This window comes from Mesoplodon mirus, assembly GCF_964341445.2.
Source record: "Mesoplodon mirus genome assembly, chromosome: 4".
Classification (NCBI taxonomy): Eukaryota; Metazoa; Chordata; class Mammalia; order Artiodactyla; family Ziphiidae; genus Mesoplodon; species Mesoplodon mirus.
In genome coordinates this window covers 139043772-139066480 of record NC_138979.1, presented here as the reverse complement: position 1 = coordinate 139066480, position 22709 = coordinate 139043772, and the positions used below count along the sequence as shown (strand labels likewise).

General features: G+C 45.2%; 2 protein-coding genes across 5 annotated transcripts in view; one reads left to right on the top strand and one right to left on the bottom strand.

Annotated features, from left to right (window-relative positions):
• Positions 1-12734, top strand: part of PYGL (glycogen phosphorylase L) — a 51088-nt gene extending 38354 nt beyond the window's left edge. The window contains exons 20-21 of one of the 2 annotated variants that reach the window (XM_082618637.1): positions 1615-1787; positions 12415-12734. In XM_082618637.1, coding sequence (XP_082474763.1) covers positions 1615-1787; positions 12415-12466 — 225 coding nt within the window. In that variant the 3' untranslated portion in view covers positions 12467-12734. Of the gene's footprint in view, positions 1-1614; positions 1788-8884; positions 9764-12414 lie in introns of those variants that run through there. The other variant, XM_082618638.1, reaches the window with a different exon arrangement.
• ABHD12B (abhydrolase domain containing 12B) lies at positions 1795-18040 on the bottom strand. Of its 3 annotated transcripts, XM_082618640.1 has the most exons (5): positions 12732-12800; positions 11761-11863; positions 8741-8771; positions 2596-2714; positions 1795-2496 (listed from the first exon to the last, which is right to left on the bottom strand). In XM_082618640.1, the coding sequence occupies exons 1-5, from the start codon at positions 12757-12759 to the stop codon at positions 2469-2471; spliced, it is 309 nt and encodes a 102-aa protein (XP_082474766.1). In that variant the 5' UTR covers positions 12760-12800; the 3' UTR covers positions 1795-2468. The 3 variants fall into 3 exon arrangements, with proteins under 3 accessions (XP_082474766.1, XP_082474767.1, XP_082474765.1); XM_082618641.1 differs by lacking the exons at positions 11761-11863; positions 12732-12800 and adding an exon at positions 17865-18040; XM_082618639.1 differs by lacking the exon at positions 12732-12800 and having other exon boundaries at positions 11761-12405.
• Positions 18041-22709: the final 4669 nt, after the last annotated feature.

Sequence of the window (22709 nt, the reverse complement as noted above, 5' to 3'; positions counted from 1 at the left end):
AGCAGGAAAGGAAAATATGAGTGAGGGCATGCACAAATGTGAATGTTGGTTTTGCACAATGGTCCCTTCTGTTAAAATGATGGCCCTGATCCAAAGGATGCCCACCTAGAAGGCCAGCATTCTATTCCATCTTCCTTGTTCATTAATGCAAACTGCAGCTTTTACTCTTTTTTTTTTTTTTTTTTTTTTTTTTTTTTTTTTTTTTTGCGGTATGCGGGCCTCTCACTGTTGTGGCCTCTCCCGTTGCGGAGCACAGGCTCCGGATGCGCAGGCCCAGCGGCCATGGCTCACGGGCCCAGCCGCTCCGCGGCATATGGGATCCTCCCAGACCGGGGCACGAACCTGTATCCCCTGCATCGGCAGGCGGACTCTCAACCACTGCGCCACCAGGGAGGCCCCTGCAGCTTTTACTCTTAACAATAATTGTATTGTTGAAGCGTAGAAAACATGGCCCACATGGTTGGAAAGTCTAGTCATAATCCCTTTAACTAAAGAATGTGAAGAGAGGAAGCTTTTATTCTCTTCTTATTTTAGTAAGTTTCCAAAGTCTGAATAAACTAATTTCAGACTCTGTTTTAGTTTTTCTTTTAAATGTTTATAATTCATTGCTGTTGTTTTCAAATAATATTCTGGTCATTTCCATAGAACTCCTTCTTAGAGTTCTTTACAAAATCACGAGGCTATAAAAAGTAGCTTCTCAGCTACATAGCACAGGGAGATCAGCTCGGTGCTTTGCGACCCACCTAGAGGGGTGGGATAAGGAGGGTGGGAGGGTGACCCACCAAAAGGGAGGGGATATGGGGATATACATATACATATAGCTGATTCACTTTGTTATACAGCAGAAACTAACACAACACTGTAAAGCAATTATACTCCAATAAAGATGTTAATAAAAATAAATAAATAGCTTCTTATACTTTTTACATAAAATTATGAGAGATATATATTTTATTTAGATATATAGATGTATATTTTTATTTAGGATAAAACCTTAATTGGTCCTGTTTTCAAACCCCAGTGGAGTATTTGGGATTCAGTGTAAACCTATTGGAGTATCTACATTCTGAAAAAACAGGAAAAGAGAAGTCGGTGAATAAAGTCTCCCATGGGATTCTTTGCCTGCATGGTAGCTAATGTTCTAGAGTAGTGTTTTTCGAGCTTTGGCTGTGAGCCACGGGATAAATTTCTTACGTGGCATCTAGCAGACAATGAATGTTAGTCTCTTCCTTTCCCCTGTAGTTTAAAGGGAGATGAGGTATCTTCATTCAAAATGAAGCACGGGAAATAAGGCTTACATGCCAAAACATTGTAACTATGGCAGAAATTACCAATTAGGGTTTCTGTAAGAGTGAAAAATACTTTCTTTTTCATTTTAGAGAAATATAATCTAAAATAGCAGAAGAGCACAGTCTGCCCTGTCCAGCTCCCAACTGTGAAACAAATGTATTTATGATTCACTACAATTTACTCCTGTCACTTTCCCCATAAATTGTACTTGGATGTGCTTGGCCTGATGTTTGTCATACAGCTTGATGGGCACTCAGGCCCTGAGCCTTAGATGCACGTTAATTTAATTTAATTCAGTTAAACAAGTATAATTCTTGTTTACAGAATCCAAAGGCCTGGAACATCACGGTACTCAGAAACATAGCCGCCTCAGGGAAATTCTCCAGTGACCGAACAATTAAGGAGTATGCCCGGGACATCTGGAACATGGAGCCTTCTGACCTAAAGATTTCCCTGTCCAGTGAACCCAGCAGTGGGGTGAACAAAGCCAATGGAAAGTAAGTTGTAAAATGTCCTGAGAAAAAATAGCTTCTTACTGGACTTCAACATTTTCACAACATTCTTTGATTTTGTTTTGTTTTATTAAATAATAATCTAGTTAAGTATCTCTGGGAATTGGGAGGGAAAGTGTATGACTATATTAGGGCTAAAAATGAAGGGTTAATTTCCAAAGGTTACATGAGTGCCAAATCTTACTATTTTATAGCAGATTGAGTAGCATGCTAGGACTTTCCCCAACGCTATTCAGAAAGCTAGAAAACAGCTTGGAACTTTTTAATGCCATTTAAATTAACTAAACTGAAATACAAATATTTAACTACATTGGAGCATCTTTCTTGCTACTGCTTGCTGTCTAGGTGCAAATCAAAAACCACCTTATCCATAGATATCCCCAGAATATTTGGTAACTGTACATTTTTAGATGGGATCAAATTTTTACCAAATTCTGATTCTCCACAGTGAAGTTTCGGCATGTTCCACAAAGTAGTCTATGACACGCTAAACAAGAACATTCCATAATGCCCAGCATCCATGCTTTCCCTTACTAAAATGGCAAGTGACTTGTAGAAATGTCAGTAGCTTCAGCTCACCCAAGCAGCCCAGTACAGTTTTACATAAGAAATATACACCACAAGTGGTGTCTGGACCAAGTCTTCGCTCTCCGCTGTACTCAGACCTCACGCCCACTGCTGGCTCAGGAAATCTCTGCAGGAAAAGGACCTAGATGAGCTCACATGCGTTCCCCACCTCATGGTCTAAGTAAGCCAGAGCAGCCCTCATTGCATTTAGCAAAGCAAATCTTACCTCACGGTTTTTAAGAGTGTGGTGCTTTTACACAGGAAGTTGTGTTGGAGGCCCGGAGGAAAGACCACTATCTTCACCCTCTCTTTGTTCCTATATGCATTGTGTGCAATTTCATAGAGCTGCAATGGGCAGAAAGACAAGGACTCAAAGGCTGATCATTGAAGCAGTTGTTTTCCTAGTCTAATTTTCCTAAAAGGGTATGGAAACAGCCAACTTAAGGAGTTAGTCCCATTAACTCAGAGATATGGGCACCCTGCATATCCCTGAGTGGTTGCCTCTACAACCAAGGAACTGAAAGCTGCACAGCTCATGGAACAGTGACAACAGTGTATTGTATACGCCAGGCGGTACAGCAATTCAGGGGTGCAGAGAATCCCTTATAATGTCAGAGACCCTTCTTTAGGTCCTAATCAAAATTTGGCTGGCTGAGAAAATGGTGAAATTAGTATAGTATGTTTCTGTCAGCCACTGAACTTAGTTTACTTTTTTTCCAAATTCCAAAGGCACCGTTTTGTCATCCTCACCGTGTATGATAAGAAGGGGAGAAGACAGGAATTTAACACTAGGAACAAGTGGAAGAAAAGCTTTCAGTTCAAGAAATATACATTGAGATTTCTCCTCTTCTAAGTTAAGGCTTTAGCAAAACATGAGGTTTGCCCAAAATAAAGGAATGCTCTTTCCATCCCTCCCAGGAATAACAACTTCATATATAATAAGCTTCATATAGTGACTTTTTTTTCCTCCAGGCAAGATTCTTCTGTTTACTCATACAATTTACGTAGCTTTTTTTTTTTTTTTTTTTTTTTGATGTACACGGGCCTCTCACTGTTGTGGCTTCTCCCCTTGCGGAGCACAGGCTCCAGACGTGCAGGCTCAGCGGCCATGGCTCACGGGCCCAGCTGCTCTGCGGCATGTGGGAGCTTCCTGGACCGGGGCACAAACCCGTGTCCCCTGCATCGGCAGGTGGACTCTCAACCACTGCACCACCAGGGAAGCCCTACTTAGGTTATTTGATTTAATTTATTCCTATGTGATTTTTGAAAATAAGGAACAAAAACACTGAATTTGTACAAAATTAGCAGAACCTCACCTTTTCCTTATTCTGCCTTATTTCATAATATCTGGAATGTTTTAATTAAACGAAAACAAAGTAAGTCAAAACCAAAAAAATAACAAGAACTACCACAGGACCAAGGAGAACTCTTTGTAGCAATTTGTTTACATTTCCCCATAAATGTACAGGATGGACATGAGATCAATAGGTTTGATTAGCCTCCTGGTCAACTTCCTATTTGGTAATTCGAAAAGGCTATGACATGAAGAATGACTAATAGTACTTCCCTGTCCCCTTCCAAATTCTGATACCATCCACCCCTGCCACAGTGACTCACTGTTACTTCTGAGGATGTTAGATCCCTCAAGTATGCTGAAATAGAAGAAATACTGATAACGACTGTCTATTTGTAGGCACTCTAGATTCTCCAACTGTGAGAGGCTAACTTGCCAGATTCTAGTCACTGGAGTTGCTGTTGGGTTATTCGGCTGGATGGTGTGTGGATTTTGGTTACATGGGGAATAAGACCTAGAACTCAGAGATTCCTCCAAGGAATGCTAGGTTAGACTGTACAGGACCTTTAAAGGGTCCTGAAACACCCTAAACCTACAACTCCCTTTATAACTTCAGAGAAAGTACTGAATTGGTAAAGTCATTAAATTAGACATAAGGATAATACCAAATACTAAAAAATTGTAGATACTGTAGATACCTTAGCCCAAATCCTAGTGCCTATCTAAGAATTCTCATCTACTCATTCAGACTGGTCATCTCCCCATTCAATAAGTCACGTGATAATTACCCACCAGAATCCTATAGATATAGTAATAATGGACATCTTTACATAATTAAGTTACTTTTCATCACTGGGGAAGACTAGTTCGTCTTTCCTCAGGGCATCCATAACCATGCTTAAAAATCCTGGAAGTTTCCAGTAAATCTATTTTTTAAAAAGGAAAAAAAATTGAAACATGGCCTATAGCTATGTCATTTGTTATAGTTTCCCACTATGAACTGTAGTAATATAGAGAGTAGTGAGTTTCTAAATATAATAAACTATTTTTGGAAATATAACTTTTATGTCTTAAAAGTAATTCATGTTATTGTAGGAAATTTGGAAAATAGAAGAAGGAAGAAAGAAGAAACAAATCACACATAATCCCACCATCCATAGATAATCACATTAAACATTTTGTGGTTTTTACTTATCTTTTTTTAAACTACAAATAGCACCACTAACTTATTTCTTCATACTCATAAAGGAGCAGTGATACGCATAGTCTAAAAATTAAGACTAATTTTTAATTAAGTGAATAATTGTAGAATAATTAAGTGGTTTAGTTGGGGAAAAGAATATTCTGATTAGTTAGAGATTCTGATAAAGTATACAATACATAGATAATTGGTTTTAAAGGATTTGAACATTATAAACTCTGTTGAATATGATTTAATATTGCAATGTTTTAAAAAGGCATTTTAGGTTTTAATAATGACCACAGGACTTCAAATATAACAATTATCATTCTAAACATGCTGAATTTCCTCATTAATGGCAAATTCCAGTAAAAAGAATGCTAGCTAAATCAGCTCTTGCCATATTTTGATTAAGTCGAAAGGTAAATTAGTTTATATGCCCTAAAAACATCCATTTCAACTGAAAATGAGGAAAGGACATAAACCCTGAGCAATACTGCACCTTCCTCAGACTTTTAACCCTGCCTCTAAACTACTCCCAAGTCCATTCAGTTCTCTCCATTTCCACTAATCACCCAGCCTAACCCAGCCCTCATCTCTTGCTTGGATTACACCAACAACCCCAGGTGGCTTCCTGTTCCACCCTCGCCCTGCTGTAACCCAGTTCCCACAGGGAAACCAGAATGATCATTTTAACGTGCAAAACCCTCATCACATCCCTCTTTTGCTTCACATCCTTCAAAGGCACGTGGATTAAATCCAAGCATCACCTTGGCCTTGGAGGCCTTACAGAATCTGGCTACAGCCTCTATCGCCTATCACTAAGCCCACTCCTCTCCACCCCCAGGCCCTGCTGTCTTCTGCTCCTGGAACATGTCAGCCTTGATCCCACTGCAGGGCCCTTGCCTTTCTCTTCCCTCAGCCGAGACCTCCAGATTCTCCCATGACAACTGGCTCCTTGTCATGCAAGTCTCAGTTTAGATGATATTTCTTCAGAGGTGCCCCCCTAACTAGCCATCGAAGCTTGTCCCCCATCACCTCCCAGTCATTTCACATCATTTTATTACTTGTACAGCACTTCTCACTATTCAAAATCCTCTTATTGCATACTTGTCTTCTGTGTGCCTCTCCAGCAACTATACAAACTTCATAGGAGGTTAGACCACAGCTTTCTTATTCCCTGTGGTATCCCCAGAACCTAGAAAAGTTCCTGGTACCTAATAGACACTTGATAAATATTTGCTAAAGAAGGAATGAATCGACTGTGCAGATATCCCTGATGTACACTTTAAGCTATTATCTGTCATTTTCATCTCAGTGTGACTGAATTTCATTCAGAGTTTATTCCTTGGAACAGATTTGCAAAGAGAAAAGACCAACAAAGTATTATGTGTATTCCTCTGCGGTGCTGAGCAGGGAGGGGGGTTCAATGTACTAAATGGGACGTTGCCAAGGGAAGGGAGTGGGTACAGAATAGGTAGGCTGGGGCCATAAATGCAAACGTCTGCTTCGCAGTTTAAAAAGAAAAGAATTATGTTCAGTGTAGAAGCAAGTTTTAGATTTCTGCTTTTCACTGCTCCTTTATGAGTATGGAGAAATAAGAGTTAGTGGTCATTTCCCCAGCACTGTAGTACATCATTTGCTGTAGTCTCCCACTATGAACTGTAGTAATAGAGAGAATAGTAACTTTCTAAATATAAGGACCTTTAAAAACATTTTTTTTTCCTGATTATAAAAAGGAAATTCATGCCTGGTAGGGAATTTGGTAGGGAAATGGGTACAGAATATGCAGGTCGAGGTCAGTAAAGACAAACTTCTGCTTCACAGTTTTGACACGGGCCTGCTGCTTGCAGAAACCTGCACGGTTTCCCAGGGTCTGTCTGGCCTGCATTTTTTGCATGGTCTCACAGCAAATGACTCGCGTTTGGGTACAGTCTGGAAATCCCAATACTGCTTCTCTTTCCCTTCCTTCCCTTGCCCTCCTCTTACCCGTGCTACGGGCAAGATTTCTTGTTTTCTCTTTTCTTTGTCTTCTGGTTCTGCTACCCCTGGAATCAGGACTCCTCTGAGGGGAATTCAGTAAGAGAAGCCCTTCAGCAATTCATCTCAAATTCCGAAGGCGTAAGGAGAAAGCGGGCCCCAGTCAATCTACTCCCCTTATCCGTCACTCCTCTCCAGCCAGAGGTGCCCCTCGAGACTCACAGGTCAGACCACCCCTCCAGCCCAGACCACAGCGAGGGGCTCCTAACTGGTTTCCCTGGCTTCAAATTCCGCCAGATAAATATTCTTAAAATACCAGTTACCTGAAATCTGCTGTTACCAAGCTTTGGGAGTGGAACACTATCTATTTAAACAAACAAAAAACTCCTCTCTTGGCTGTAAGCCCATCCACATCTGGCCACAGTCTTCCATCCCAAAAGCTGTGCACCTCCATCTGACTGCCTGGAGTTAGAAAATGCAGGATTGAGTCCCATTTCCTCTCTATAGGGTATGTGGCAATTGGGCAAGCCTTTAAGCCTCCATTTCGCTCAGTGGAGGCAATGGTGGCAAACTCAGAGGTGCTGTGAGGATTTAAAAGAATGACGAGTGTGAAAGATCTTATATAGAGGCCCTTTGTGACTCTCAGGTATTTCATAACACATAATCACCCCGTTCTGACCCCGTGCCTTGGCTCACATTCTCCCCTCCTGTCTGTGTTTTCTAACTGCTCTCCCTCGCCTTCAAGAAATGAGCTTAGATCCTATCTCCCTGTAAGTCATCATTGGTCACACCTGCACACAAGACCCGTCTCTTCCCTGAATTCTCCCTACCCTGATATTATTGTTCTGGGTGCTCCCCTAACACCTAACTTAGTCTACTGTATTATAAAAAGAGTGGAAAAAAGGAACAAGCATTTGTTGAATGCCCATATCTTTGCATGACTATTTTACTTAATTCAACCTTCACAACAACTCTATGCACAACAACCCTATGCAAGAGTGGAGTTCAAGGTGGAAAGCAAACCTAAAAGTTAATAGACATCATCACCCCAGGCAAAACTGCATCCAGCCCACCACTCCTCGGAGTGATGAGAGAGGGGAGTAGACAGGAGAGGATGGCCATGTCTGAAGAGGGGAGGGAGGATGAAGAAGGTGCTGGGGTGCTGGGCCTGGCACGATTCTGGGCCCCACTAACGCTGTGAAATCAGGAAAGGGCTCTGGAGTGGGAGCTGGCTTGTGGGAGGAGAGACCAGGTCTTGGGATCGATAACTAGACAAGCGGCTGAATCACCTAAGGGAGAGATTACTGACTACCTGAGGGGAGTGTGGGAGGGCATAAACAGGAGCCCGCCAGCCAGCTCTCAGTCAGATAAGGCGAGGTGGAGAGCCTGCCATCTTCCTCATGCTGGGAGATATAGGGGCTGCCCCCCAAAACTGGAGTCTGTAGCAGGCTGGTGAGGACACCAAGGTGTGGCCACCTTCCCTTGGCCCAGCCTCTTATGGGGCTGAAGAAAGGCCTGAATGACTTAAGAGAAGACATGCTACATCTTTATCCCATACCACCAAAAAGGTTGTTTCTGGTAGAAGGAGTGGTTTTTGCACTTAATATATTTTCTCAACCCATCCCCTAGCCCTTAGAAAAAGCAAATAAATTCAACTCCATCTGGTGATGAAAGGAACAAATTCATTAAAGTGTTTGGGACTCAGAGATGTTCACGTCTGTTTTGATCCCCCAAGGTCAAAGCTGGAAGAGAAGTCTACTCATGGGACTTTAGGCCCAGACATCACAAACCCACCCTCATCTCCAGGAGCTCTCAGGAGATAACCATGCTGAGGGTGGAGGAAGATCTTAGGGCTGTAGCCCAGAAGAGAATAAATGGAGACATAAAATCGGTGCCTTGAGGCCCTTTCAGACTTACCTTTACTAGCTCAGGTCTATGAGGAGCTGCCCTGTAGAGGAGGCTTAAAAAAAAAAAAAAGCAAGAATTAGGAATTACAATGACAAATTCAACAAAAATCACTACCATGCTGCTGGCATCTGATCTCACGCCTTTCTTTTTCAGGTTAGACAAATAACCAGGAGAGAGGGCAATGCTTCTTGGTGTCATAGCCCATCGCGCCTGTGTCAGGATGAATGACCCACAGCTCCCCTCTGCCGCTGCCTTCCCCCAAGTGAGCACCAGCTGCCCGGACCGCTAGAGCTTCTCAACGTAAGCATTTGATTGAACTGCTGACAATCCATCTCCTTTCACTGCTGCACAGCAAAACCTATTTCTAAGAATACTTCTAGAAGCTAAAGGAAAAAAAGTTCCAGAAAGTGGCTTTTCAGAAAAAGGGATGATATAATCAAGTTCACTAAAGGAAGATCTGCCTGCATCCTGTCCGCTCTGCCATGCGGTGCAAGATGAAGTGAAGGAGAGAGACTCACAGCCCTGGAGGTACAAGAAATACTTTTTTCCAAAAGAACCACAGTCTCCTCTCTGTTAACCACATAAAAGGGAGATAAAGATGATTCAAAAGGCAGAGGATTCTTTAAAAAACCATTTGAATTTGTTTTAGAGCCAAGTTTCTTAAACCTTAGTGGGTCATGGAGCCCTTTGAACATGTAATTAAAGCTATGGACCCACTGCCCCGAAAAATGTATCCACTCTTCAAATTTTGTGTACAGTTTTGTGTTGGGAGTTCGTGGACCCTCTGGGGCTTCTATGGATCCCAAGTAGAGAACCGCTGTTTTCATCAAGGTTCCCTGTGATCTGTCATTTGGCCTCCTCCCAGCTCAGTACTGCTGAGACCAAGCTGAGACTTCCGGGTGGAGACAGAGGAAGGTGCAGCTGACCAGGAAATCTGGGATAACTGAGGGCGAGAGCGGATTCACTCAGAGGGCAGACGTGACTATGTGATTCACATGACCCTTTAAATAAAAGTGCATTGTTAACACCGTGCCCAAGTTTACACAATCAGAACAATGTTAAGCAATGTTGAAAAATGTTGATTTCACAGGAAATCTCTGTAAATGTGACTCAAACATACACCTCAAGAAAGCCCCTTGAGCAACGGCAAGTCTTGAGAAAGCCATCGTCTGACACAAAAAGACAGTGAGTAAAAGAGACACAGGCAAGGGAGCCGAGGGGCAGATTCCAGACCTTGTCACTGAGTTTGAAGTGTCCTCCCAGAGACACAGCGAGGTCTGTGGGTCTCTGAGGCACGTCGCCCCTCCCCCATGCTGAGACCCGCAGTCACAGCCAATACTCATCACCCACCATAATGACACAGGCCCACAGAGGGACTGGCAGTGCACCAAAGGAGAGCCAGCCTTCTGGGAGGTGCTCTTGGTTACCAAGCAAGGTTGGGACCACAGAGAGCAGGCCGAGGCATCAGTATTCCAGCCTAGAATTAGCCAGGTGGCCCCCAGTACCCGTGATCAGAATTCCAGGTGATCTCTCCTAGGGAATCCATATTTTTTGTTTTGTTTTTTGTTTTTTTTTTTTTTTGCGGTATGCGGGCCTCTCACTGGTGTGGCCTCTCCCGTTGCGGAGCACAGGCTTCGGACGCGCAGGCTCAGCGGCCATGGCTCACGGGCCCAGCTGCTCTGCGGCATGTGGGATCTTCCTGGACCGGGGCACGAACCCGTGTCCCCTGCATCGGCAGGCGGACTCTCAACTACTGTGCCACCAGGGAAGCCCCCTCCACCTTGTTAAACCAATGAATGAACCCTGCTAACACAAACACTGCCATGTGACATGTCACCAGGGGACTTGGAGAATTGGCCATGTGATGATAAATCTTCAGTCCCTCAATCTTTTTTTTTTTTTTTTTTGCCACACCGCGTGCAGCATGTGGGATCTTAGTTCCCCAACCAGGGACCAAACCCATGCCCCTGCAGTGGAAGTGCAGAGTCCTAACCACCAGACCACGAGGGAAGTCCCAGTCTCTCAATCATTTAGAGGCAAAAGAAGTCTGACATCAAACCCCAAGGCCTCTGTACTGCAAAGACAGGCATTGCTGCCAGCTAGATAAGCCAGTCATGAGGACAGCTGACTCACCAAACAAGGACTGATGGGGCAAGAGTAAAGAATAAAGATGTTTTCAAATTCCAACACTATTAGTGGAACTGTACCCTGCAGATTAGGAAGACGTTATGTGAACCCATCCATATTGGTTCCTAAACATTCTGTGATCACGTGTTTAAACTCAGGGAGATGAAATATAAAACAGGGCACTGGAAAACTGGCAGCCAAGAACAAGTAGGTGAACCAAACAGAAGAAAATATTGAGATCAGCATAGCGAAACAGTAGGATGCTCATGGCCTTGATGGACAAGTATTTATGGAGTGCCCTCTGCCAAGCACTGTGCTGAGCAGTGGAAACCCACCAACAAAGTCCTCCACCTATGAAGTTATTGTCTCATAAGGAAGACAAACACAAATCAGATAGTCACACAAGCACTTATTCAATTACAGTGGGGATAAATGCAGTAAAGGACAAGCACAGGTTGCACTAACATATGCCGAAAATGGGGGGTGAGGAAAGGCTTTCCTGAAAATTACCGTTTAAAATGAGACCCAAGAGATGGGTCAGCAGTTAGTTAGGCAAAAGGAGGGAACAGAGGGAGCAGAGAGAGAAAGAAATGTTGCAGACAGAGCATGGCTTCTATACACGGAGGCCAGTGGGTCTGGAGCAGGGTGGGAAGGGGGTGAGGAATAAGGCAGGGAAGAAGACAGACCCAAGGCACCTGAAAGACTCAACACTCCAACAGAAGATTCCTGAAAAGCAAATGCAAGCAAGTCAAGCTTCACTATAAAGGGAAGGTGTGTGGAACAGCTTCCTCCAAGGAACACCGACCTCTCCCCAGGCAAGTAACAGAGCACTGCTCACCTCTGCCCTTGAGATATGAAAGCCACACCCACCAAGCACCCCAGGGTCCAATCAGTGCACTCACCAGATTCCCAGAATCACCCTAGGTTCAACTTTGATGTAGAAGTTCACTGTGTGAGGAATCTTTAACTCCGGTTTCTTTAAATCCACAAGAAATGGTGCTTTGACTGGAAAGTAGAATTCATTATCAACTCCCAGAATCCAATTCCATGTCTTTTCATCACAATCAAAAAAAGTAATTAGCCTCATGATTGACATGTTTCTAAGTTGCAAGCTACTACACTCAGTTCCAAGCAAAGTACTTTATTTTATAAACTAGGACTAGCCCGCAAAGAGTTGCGCCCCCCAAAAAAAACTAAAGCTAGACTTAAAAATACCACCAGTGTTACAGCCTCTAATGGAGTTTATTCAGTCTTCATCCCCGTTTCAAGCGAAAAGCAAAGGAGAACATTCACCTAAAAAGTAAGAGGGTCTAGAAGAAGGTAATGAGTATTTTGCTACTTAAGTCATGAGTTACTTTTTGCACTAAGTAAAACCTAGTCATTAGTCATAAGCCACGAAATGTCCAAGATCAACATACACCTGGAGACATGCAGGTGAGAGCATCACCTGTGCTCTAGAAGAACTGTGTGTCGCACTGACTAACGCAGCACTTGGTAGAAAAAATACGGGAAAATAGATTTCTCACATCAACCTCTCTCTCTCTCTCTCTCTCAAGGGATACAGGCAAGAAGAGGAAGAGAAAAGGCACAGAATACAGGAAGCAGTAAGGTATACAGATTAATAGCCAATTTGAAGACTGAGCTTCTGAATTGAAACCCTACCCACAAGGCCATATTTTTCTATCTATCCCAACAGTTTGCAAGGATTCATCCTAGACCCCAAAGCCAATATTAAATAGGTTTCAGACCATTTAAGTCTAGCCACAATTTTATAACTGACATATCTTTTTCATTATGCCATAACTGTAAAGGCAGTAAGTTCTCTATTTGGGAAAAAAATATAAAGGCAAATTCGCAAAACGTACATACTCACAAAAGTTGAAAAAAATCAAGATGTGCATCAGAGGAGGGAAAATATGTTCTTTTAATGATTTACTTGTAAAGCTGTCGCACAGAGTGGCAGTTTTTCTTCTGAGTGTTGAACAGGAGTATGGGAAAGATCTGTAAGATATTGTGAAACAAACAAGGTATTCAAAATCAGTCCAAGTGTTGTCTCGGTTCGTTTCTCCTTTTAACCTCCAAATCAGATTTCACAGACTGACACTGGGAATTACAGGCAGGTTGGCATTTAAGCCAAATCCTTTACGGAACTGTATGTAATTAGGGCAGATCCAGATCAGGCACTAAGGGAGAACCAGGAGAGGAAAGCAGTAAGTCAGGGCCCCTACCAGCTGCTCAGAAAGCCCAGGTATGACAGGACAGGAGGGGAGGGGACATGGATGTACTCGCGCCAGACTTGTTTCCTCAGTGTACCCCACAGAAGGCCAAGGCTGGACCCCGAAGTCACCGGGAAACAGGATTCAGACTGTTTAACAGTTGCCACAGTTTTCAACCACGTCGCAGTTCACTGCTGTATGTACTAGCTATTCTTACTATTAGTCTAAAGCAGTGAATGAACAATCGTCAGATCCCCACCGCCCCTTCTGGCTGGGTCTTGGGAAGCAATGAGACAAAACCCTCACATCTGAGGCGACATCCCTGGTGGGCGGGGCTGTGAGGAGCAGCGTGGGATGCGGGGGGGACCTGGAGGCTGGACGCAGCAGGGCCTGGTCAGGGAATGGGACACGGGGGGCCATGCGCATCTTGTTCATTCTACTGCCCCCTGTGACACGAACCATCCAGACTGGGGGCCACCAGCAGACAAGTTATGGTTTGTCCATGAGGGCTCACTCAGGCTACCTCTGTCTCTAGCCACATCTCCCGTGAGGACTGAGTGTCTCCTACCTTTGAGAAACGAGGGACACAGGAGGTCAGTGTCACCACCTGCTGCTCCCAGTTTTTGTCCGCATCGTCGATGACAAGAGTCCCTTTCCCTACTGTGAACGGCCCGTGTGAAGACCATCGGTGTAATCAAATCGTGAGGCTGTAGGGGATGGAAAGCATTTCTGATGCACTGTCTCCCCTGCCCTGATTCCTCTGCTAGACCACAGGCATCTTAGAAGACAACTGTTATTACCTCTACTTTGCAGATGAGGAGGCTGAAAAGTTAAGGACCCTTCCCAAGGTCACACAGCCAATGAATGGCAGAGCCACGTGAACCCAGGTCTGTACAACCCCAGAGTTCCATGGTGATCTCCAATGAGCTGTCACAGTCCTGGTGAGTTCTACTTGTCATCCTTGAAGCAAAAGTGAGCCCCAGGAACAAGGCTGGGCTCTGGTAAAATTCAGCTCTTAGAGTTGTTTCAGGATCCTTTTCTCCCCTTCTGCACCCTTGCTCCTCTCAGGGTCCCTCCTTCCTCCCACTTTCTTCCTTCCTGCTCCCGTATCCTCAGAAGATAACCAAAGTCATCAAAGAAAGACCTCTAAAAAAGTTCTCCCTCAAGTGTTAGTAACTTAAAAATCAGGGCACTTATACATGTTTGGAAAAGGCATGGAGGCAGAAGATAATGAATCGCTGATGAATTTCCAGCGATTCTGCTGGGAGTGGAAAAGATAAGCAGGCTAAGGGTGATGGACAGCTCTTCAAATACATCAGCCATGGGCAACTGCCTACACATAAAATCAGCAAGAAAGAAATGAAAATGATTGTATCATACTTTAAAATAGCCTCCATGAAGGTGGTCAGAAGCAAAGGATATGGCTGTTCTGATTTTAGAGATAAGAATTCAAAACCCAGAGGAGCCACTTTGAGCCACAGATCAAGCCCAGACCGATGAGCAGAACTGAATTCTTATGCTCCCTTCCAGTTGACTGGCTCTGGCTTTCTTTCTCCTGACTCTCTGAACTCCCACTACCCTGCCTGTTAGTCTCCCGCTAAGTTACCTTTTACAGGTAGCAGGGTGCTTGGGAAGCAGGGGCAAGAGAGGGAAATATGTTTCTGTTTTTAAAGAATAATTCATACAGGACCCTTCTCTCAAATAGCTCAAGGCACTTCTGTGAGAATTGCTGCGGGAAGAGAACAGAGTGACCACATCCCTCACAGCATCAATAATGCACAACGGCTCCTTTTAACTAGGGGGCTGTCAGTTTGACTTCCCCTAGATCAATAGGGGATCAAAAGTCACCAGTGGCTAATAGACCTTATTTGAGCAGAGGATGCAGTTTCAGCCCAATCCTCGCTCACGGCCAGCACATCAAACAGCCACCTTGATGCTTTGGTGTTCTTCGCCTGCCCTTTGATTAGCTGTGGCTGTAACTGCACCGCATCCCACAGGGGCTACGGAACCTAACTGGATGATCCTTACTGGCAAAACCTGGTGGAACCAGCTGCTACAGGGCGATTCATTTCTCCTTCATGCTCAGAGGTACCAGCTTTGGGAAGCCCAACTCTGACCACATTGGGCAAGACAACGATTCCAAATATTAAGACATGCTACACATCCACCCTGTGCCCATTCATCCTGCCAACATGTATTGATCACCAACTCACCAAGCACCAAGTTACATCTGTGTCCTCCTCCCTTCTTTCCTCCCAACCAAATCCTCCCTTTCCTTCACATCCACTTAAGTGTCCCTCTTTTTTCAAAGCTTCTCTAGACAGATCTTCTCATGGTGACTTTTCCTCTTTTCACCCCCTATTTTCATCCCACTAATTATAATCGGGGCCTCAGTTTGACCCTGAATTGTTTTCTGATTGTTTTCCCACTATCAGGCCTGTCTCCCCAGTCTCCCCAGTATTATCTGTCACAAGAACCACATGACAGATAATACTGCTTTTACATTCCACTCTGCCTAGCACAGGGCCGAGCTCCATAAATATTCATTGAATGAAAGGTTGAGAACAGAAAGAAGAGTGTATTTCTTTCATAAGGGAGAAGGAAGCAAGGCTTATTGGTAGCTTTGGGGGACGGGAAGGGATTCCTTCCCTGTTTTGAATTATTGATACAACTGAAAATTAATCAATGTGAGCTCCCCAAGAGCAGGGATTTTGCCTGTTTTATTTATGGCTGCGTGCCCAGGGCCTAGATGAGTGCCTGATAGGGAGTGGGATGTCCAATACTCTGGTGAGGATGGATAAGTTTATCAGCCTTCTCATGGGGATTTTCTAAGCACTATCTAGAAAAGTAAAAACTTGGGATGAAATAGGGAGAAATGAAGGGGAAAATAGCCCTTCGGCTTCCCCCAACTTCTTTCCTGAACATGGCTTCCATTTTTCTGATTTGAAGAAAATCAGTTGCAAGTGGAGATTTACTTTGCTGGGCCCATCCATCTTCAGAAGCAACTAAATCTGATGAGACTTTTGTAAAATAGATAAATAGATCCCCAAGGCATTAAAAAATAATCACTGAAGGGCTTCCCTGGTGGCACAGTGGTTGAGAGTCCGCCTGCCGATGCAGGGGACACAGGTTCGTGCCCCGGTCTGGGAAGATCCCACATGCCGCGGAGCGGCTGGGCCCGTGAGCCATGGCCGCTGGGCCTGCGCGTCCGGAGCCTGTGCTCCGCAACGGGAGAGGCCACAACAGTGAGAGGCCCGCGTACCGCAAAAAAAATAAAATAAAAAAGTAATCACTGAAAACATCGTGGTTAAATGTTCTCCCTGAGTCTCACAACATATCACAATAGATCCACAGCTACAGACTGTTCCAGGTGCACAGCAAACCCTCCATGAATGTTTGCTGAACTAACCAGGCTCCAAGAAACAAAAAGGACTCGGGATGCTGGATATCAGTCTGTGCCTCAGCACGGCCTAAATTAGATCAGTAATTTTCTGCTCAGATGAAGAAATGCCCAAGTATTTTATTCTTTCACGAAGCATCTCGAGATTATTTTTAGTAACTACGAAGGCAAGTAAGGGGCCCCAAATCCCCATCTCCACTCCACTATCAACAAAGTGGGCTGTTCTCTAAAAGCGTGAACTGCAGCTTTGATTCTCTACCAAATAAATGTTAAATAATCAGCCATCCACTAAAAGGTGGTAAATGCTAGCTTTCCCAGAACAACCGTATCTGGGAGGTAAGGCCCGTGATGGTGAAAAGTGCAGCCAGTCAGGACATTCTGACTGGTGTTCAGATCCAACACAGAAAGGGGGCTCCGGCCTGCACCGCTGGGCCAGAAGAGGGCCGCTCTCTGCTTCCTGCCCTCAGCCACAGCAGGAAGAGAAGAAAGGAGATTGCTGTTTGTCTTCACCACTCAAGTCATTCCAAAGTGAAGTCTCCTGTGCCTGGATATGATTTTTGGATATCTTGTAATCAGCAAAAATCTAACAAAGCAAAACAAAGGAATAGAAAGAAGAAAGGTAAACAAAATTGCCAATACCTTCCCACACCAACAAAACAAAACAAGACACGCAGTCTTTTGGGTCCAAGGTCTCCAACCAATACCTGGCTTCAACGCAAACAAGACTGTCATGTCAGTACATTGCTGGTCGATTGAGGTAGTCTAAGATTACTGCTCAAGCCAAGGATTCATGGAAGGAAGAAAATGAAAAACCTGTGCTGACCTACACATTTCACATTTAAAGGATATAAGAACTAGGCACAGGCAATGATGCCAAGTTATGGTTTCAATGTACCATGCATCTCTAGCATTATGGAGAGGTGTTCTTTACACGCCAGACGCTTCACACTCAGGGAGGTGGCCTTCCGATCCTTCTCCATCTACACAGATAGGCCCTTGACCTAACAGAATGCCTTCCAAGACTACAACACCAATTATTATTGTCACTATTATTATTTTTTAAAATCCGTCCTGCTGTTACTAAAATGTCAAGGCAGATAAGAAAGAGATTGGCACAGGAACCTGAACCAGCTTTCTGGAATCTCTAGTTCAGAAGCCCCAAAGGGACATAGGTTCCTGAAAAATCAAACACGCGAGTCTCGCCGCCGCGGGTAGGGGTTGGGGCTGAGGATACAGCCGTCCAAGAGCTCTGGGGGCCTCCGAAGCCCCAGGAGTCAGCGCTCGGCCACCAGCCCTGCGTCACCGCTCGGCGGTACCCCCTCTGCCGCATTCCGGGCAGTCGGAGCCGGCGGGGCGCTGCCGGGGCGCACAGGGCGCGGCGTGCACTCACCTCAGGTTCCACGCGACCATGTGCCACCACGCGCGCACGCAGCCCTGCTCGTCTGTCTCCATCCCGCGTCGCGTCCGGATCCGCCGCCGCCGCCGCCGCCGTCGCGGGAGCTGCCGCCCATAGCCCAGAGCCGCGCCCCGGTCGCTCTCCTCCCCCGCGGGGGTGGTGACCCGGGGACCCTGCGGCGGGTGGGGTGGGGCGGGGCGGCTGACCCAGCGCGGGGCTGGGTGCGGCCGGGGGGGGGGCTGCCCTAGCGCCCGCGACGCCCGACGCACTGATGTGTGATGGAAATAAGTGCCCTGCTCTTCTAGCTGGCTACGCGCAAACTTATTTTCTGTTTTATTCTATACGTGTGTGTGTGTGTGTGTGCGCGCGCGCGCGCGCGCGCGCCCTGCGTGGAGTAAAATACATTCCTTACTATGATAGTAATAAAACAAAAGTCTGAGAGTCGCAGCTTTAGAAGATCCTCCTGAAGGACATATGCTGTCCTCGACTTTAACCCTTCTTTTTTCTTTCTCCCTTTTGTTTTTCCCTTTTCCCTGAACCTTCCCTTCCCAACCCCCATCTTCTCCCTCTCCCTCTCCCCTCTCTCTTTTTCCCTCCCTCTCTCTTTCTCTCTGTCTCTGTCTCTCTCACACACACACAAACCTGTCATCATTACTGTAGTAAGAATTTCTTTAGCTCCCTTCCATTGATTACTACTTTATCTGTCCACAGGGTTATGAACTACACAATTACTCCATGTGTCCAAATGCACCACCTTTTTGGTGTTTTGTTTACCTAGCAGCAGGTAGCAGAAACCTCCACCTCCACCCCCCCACCCCCCTTGTATCAGGAGTTCAGGTTTCGAAAGGTTTGGCAGCGATGCGCTTACATCCTGGAGCAGAAACCGTCCTTCACCGGAGCTGTTCCAGGGAAGCCACGGGGCAAAGTGTGAGGGCAAAGGGGGACAAAGGGAATGAGGTTCCATTTGGAACCAATTTGATGCCAGCACCAAGACTGCATCTGGGAGGCAAGGTACAACCTCCCCGGAGGGAAGAAGTGGTCTCTCATGTGCCTGAGCTGTTGGGCCTTTGCCAGCTGAGCAGAGGGCCTAGCAAGGACTGCCAACCCACAGAAAGTGCATAGGGACCCATCGGCTTGGGGCACCTGGCCAGTCTAGAGGAAAGCACCAACACCTTTCAAGAAAGGGCAGTTCCCTTCGAGAACTAGGCCATTTCAGATAACTGGTCAGACAAGGGGGAATTTTGTTCACCTCTTCTTGTCATTTCTCTAGGAATGTCAACTTTTGGATGCACATCAAGATAGAAGAAGAATCAGATTAGGAAGGACCAGAGGAATCTGAGCCTGCCTGATGAGCCAGCTGCAGCTGGGTCACACCCTGCATGATGAGAAACGTTAAGCCAACGTCAGATTCCACCCCCGGAGTCATCCATGAAATGGGTCTGGAATCTCATAGAACTTATTCAGGGGAGCTCCGGAGGATAGGCTGGGCCATGCCCGGTGGAGGTGGAGAGATCAGAGATGGCAAGAACAGGGGGAGGAGAGAGCAGCAGCTGCGTTTGATCCCAGCTTCTATTTCCATCTGTTTATTCAGGTTGAGAGGTCAGAGGCCCACATGCTGGTTGAGCAAAGTTGTAAGTCCCAAGTCTAAGGAAATGGTTGAAATGCTCAGCAAAATCTCTGAAGTTAGAAATAACTGTGGCCCATTTTTTTTAAGACTGTATAAATTAAAACTCTAGGAGAAATCTTTCCCCAGCATTAATAGCCCCTTTTCAAACGGCACATCCTGAAATCAGAGAGCAGAGTCTCTGAAATGATTTGGCAACATCTGAAAAACAAGTGATTCATTTATTTTTTAAGCACCTATTTCCTGAGTACATTTTGGGTGCCAGGTACCACATGTGGCTCTATAGGGATACAAAGCAGGATCCTGCGTGGTAGAGAGACTTGCCTAAAGATAAATGATAACACAAAATAGGGATGGAAGAGTGCCCTCAGGACAGAAATCAAGTAAGATGGGGGGTGGGGGGCGAGGCTGCCAGGGCCTAGACGTGGAGAAAGGGGGTGACTACAAAGGGACATTTTAGGGTGATGGAAATAGCGTGTCGGTGATTACATGACTGTACGCGTTCACCAAAATTCACTGAATTGGAAACTTTCCAAAGGTGAATTTGATTAAACATAAATTATACCTTAACAAAGCTGACTTTTAGAAACGTGACCTGGGGGGGAGGGGGTGGCGTCAAGATGGCGGACTAGGAGGACGCAGAATTCGCGTCTCCTCACAACTAGGGCACCTATCAGGCACCGGTGGGGGACCACGGACACCGAAGGGGACGGGAGGAACCCTCAGCGACCAGGTAGGACGTGGGGCATGTGGGGAGTGAGCGGGGAGGAGAAGTAGAGGCGGGATGGGACTGGCGCCCCTGAGGGGCGGCTGGGGGAGGGGAAGGGATCCCACGCCCGAAGAGGGTAAGTGGGGGACCATTGAGAGGGCAGAGGATCAAAAGGGAGCGTGGCCAGGTTTCCCCTGCCCACTTGGGCCCCTGGGAGCTTGCTGAGATCCCGGGCCTGATCCCCTGCCCACCGAGGACCCTTCCAGCCACGCGGGTCCTGGGGGAGTGGGAGGGAGGGAGGGAAGGGGGAGCAAAAATAAAGGCCGGAGCAAGGGGACCAGCACCCCTGAGGGGCGGCTGGGGGAGGGGAGCCCAGCGGGACCCACCCGCGGTTAGGGGTCCAGCAGGAAGGGGGAGGCCCTCGTCCTCGTGTTACCGTATGCTAACACGTATGTATGGAATTTAAAAATCTGGTACTGATGAACCTACTGGCAGGGCAGGAATAAAGACGCATACGTAGCGAACAGACTTGAGGGCACCGGAGTGGGGGGGTGGGCAAGGGGAAGCTGGGATGAAGTGAGAGAGTGCCATGGACTTATATATACTAACAAATGTAAAACAGATAGCTAGTGGGAAGCTGCTGCTTAGCACAGGGAGATCAGCTCGGTGCTTTGTGATGACCTAGAGGGGTGGGATAGGGAGGGTGGGAGGGAGACGCAAGAGGGAGGGGATATGGGGATATATGTATACGAATAGCTGATTCACTTTGTTATACAGCAGAAGCTAACACACCATTGTAAAGCATTTATACTCCAATAAAGATGTGAAGAAAAAAATAGAAAAGTGACCTAAAAAATGTACAGATAAACTGCATAAACAAACATGTCCTGGGCTCTCTGGTGGCGCAGTGGTTGAGAGTCCGCCTGCCGATGCAGGGGACACGGGTTCGTGCCCTGGTCCAGAAAGATCCCACATGCCGCGGAGCGGCTAGGCCGTGAGCCATGGCCGCTGAGCCTGCGCGTCCGGAGCCTGTGCTCCGCAGCGGGAGAGACCACAACAGTGAGAGGCCCGCGTACCTCAAAAAAAAAAAAAAAAAATGTCCTTTCTGATGTCATAGAAATGGAAAGACAAAGCTGTGGGTACAAATCCGTCAGAAACCAGTAGTTGAATGTTATTTGCGCTTCTAGCAGAAAAAGAGATCTCATTAGAGGTAGATTAATTTTACCACCTCAAATTATTCTAGGGAAAATGAATGGGGGATAGGAACAACTGTCTCTCAGCTGCCATACAGCTGTGGAGGTAAACCACTGGTGATAGAGCATTTGAGGGAGGAAGAACTAGCAAACAACAGGTAACTGATTTTCCATTATTTGGAGAATGTTTTTTCTTGAAAAGAGAGTATTTATCCACCTTGAATTTTCTTTTTTTATTGAGATATAATTGATATATAATATAATATTATATTAGTTTCAGATGTACATGATTCAATATTTTTATATATTTTGAAATGATCACCATATTAAATCTCATTAATATCCATCACCACACATAGTTACAATTTTTTTTCCTGTGATAACTCTTAAGATCTACTCTCTTAGCAATCTTAAAATATAAAATACAGTGTAATTAACTATAGTCAAGCTGTACATTACATCCCCAGGATTTATTTATTTTATAACTGGAAGTTTGTTTTGTGTCTTTTGACCCCTTCAGGCATTCATCCATCCCCATCCCCCCCTCTGGCAGAAACAATCAATCTGTTCTCTGTATCTATGAGTTTAGGTTTTGTTTGTTTGTTTTTAGATTCCACATATAAGTGAGATCTTTATCTTCTGTTTTTTCTCTGACATTTCACTTAGCATAATGCTCTCAATGTCCATCCATGTTGTCACAAAAGGCAAGATTTCCTTCGTTTTATGGCTGAGTAATATTCCACTGTGTATATATACATATATGTATATCACATTTTCTTTATCCATTCATCCATTGATGGTCACAGCTTCTTTCCATGTCTTGGCTACTGTAAAGCTACAATGAACACTGGGGTGCATATATCTTTTTGAGTTAGTATTTTTGTTTCCTTCAGATAAATACCCAGAAGTGGAATTGCTGGATCATATGGTAGTTCCATTTTTAATTTTTGAGGAACCTCCATACTGTTTCTCATAGTGGCTACACCAATTTACATTCCTAACATCAGTGCACAAGGGTTCCCTTTTTTCCACATTTTCGCTAACACTTTATTTCTTGCCTTTTTGATAACAGCCATTCTAACAGCTATGAGGTGATATCTCATTGTGGCTTTGATTTGCATTTTCCTGATGATTAGTGGTGTTGAGCACCTTTTCATGTACTGCTGGCCATCTGTGTGTCGTCTTTGGAAAAATGTCTGTTCAGATCCTCTGTCCATAGCTTTATTGAGATATAATTCACATATGAAATTCACCCTTTGAAAGTACAGTTCAGTGGTTTTAGTATATTCACAGAGTTGTGCATTTATCACGAC

Excerpts from the sequence above, each read along its gene's own strand:
- ABHD12B (XM_082618639.1), bottom strand. The coding sequence starts at position 11,954 with ATGTCAATCATGAGGCTAATTACTTTTTTTGATTGTGATGAAAAGACA. Across the intron at positions 8,772-11,760 it reads AGGGTGATTCTGGGAATCTG|GGCAGCTCCTCATAGACCTG; the intron begins GTGAGTGCACTG and ends CCTCCTCTACAG. Across the intron at positions 2,715-8,740 it reads ATAGACCTGAGCTAGTAAAG|CTCTATGAAATTGCACACAA; the intron begins GTAAGTCTGAAA and ends TGCCCATTGCAG.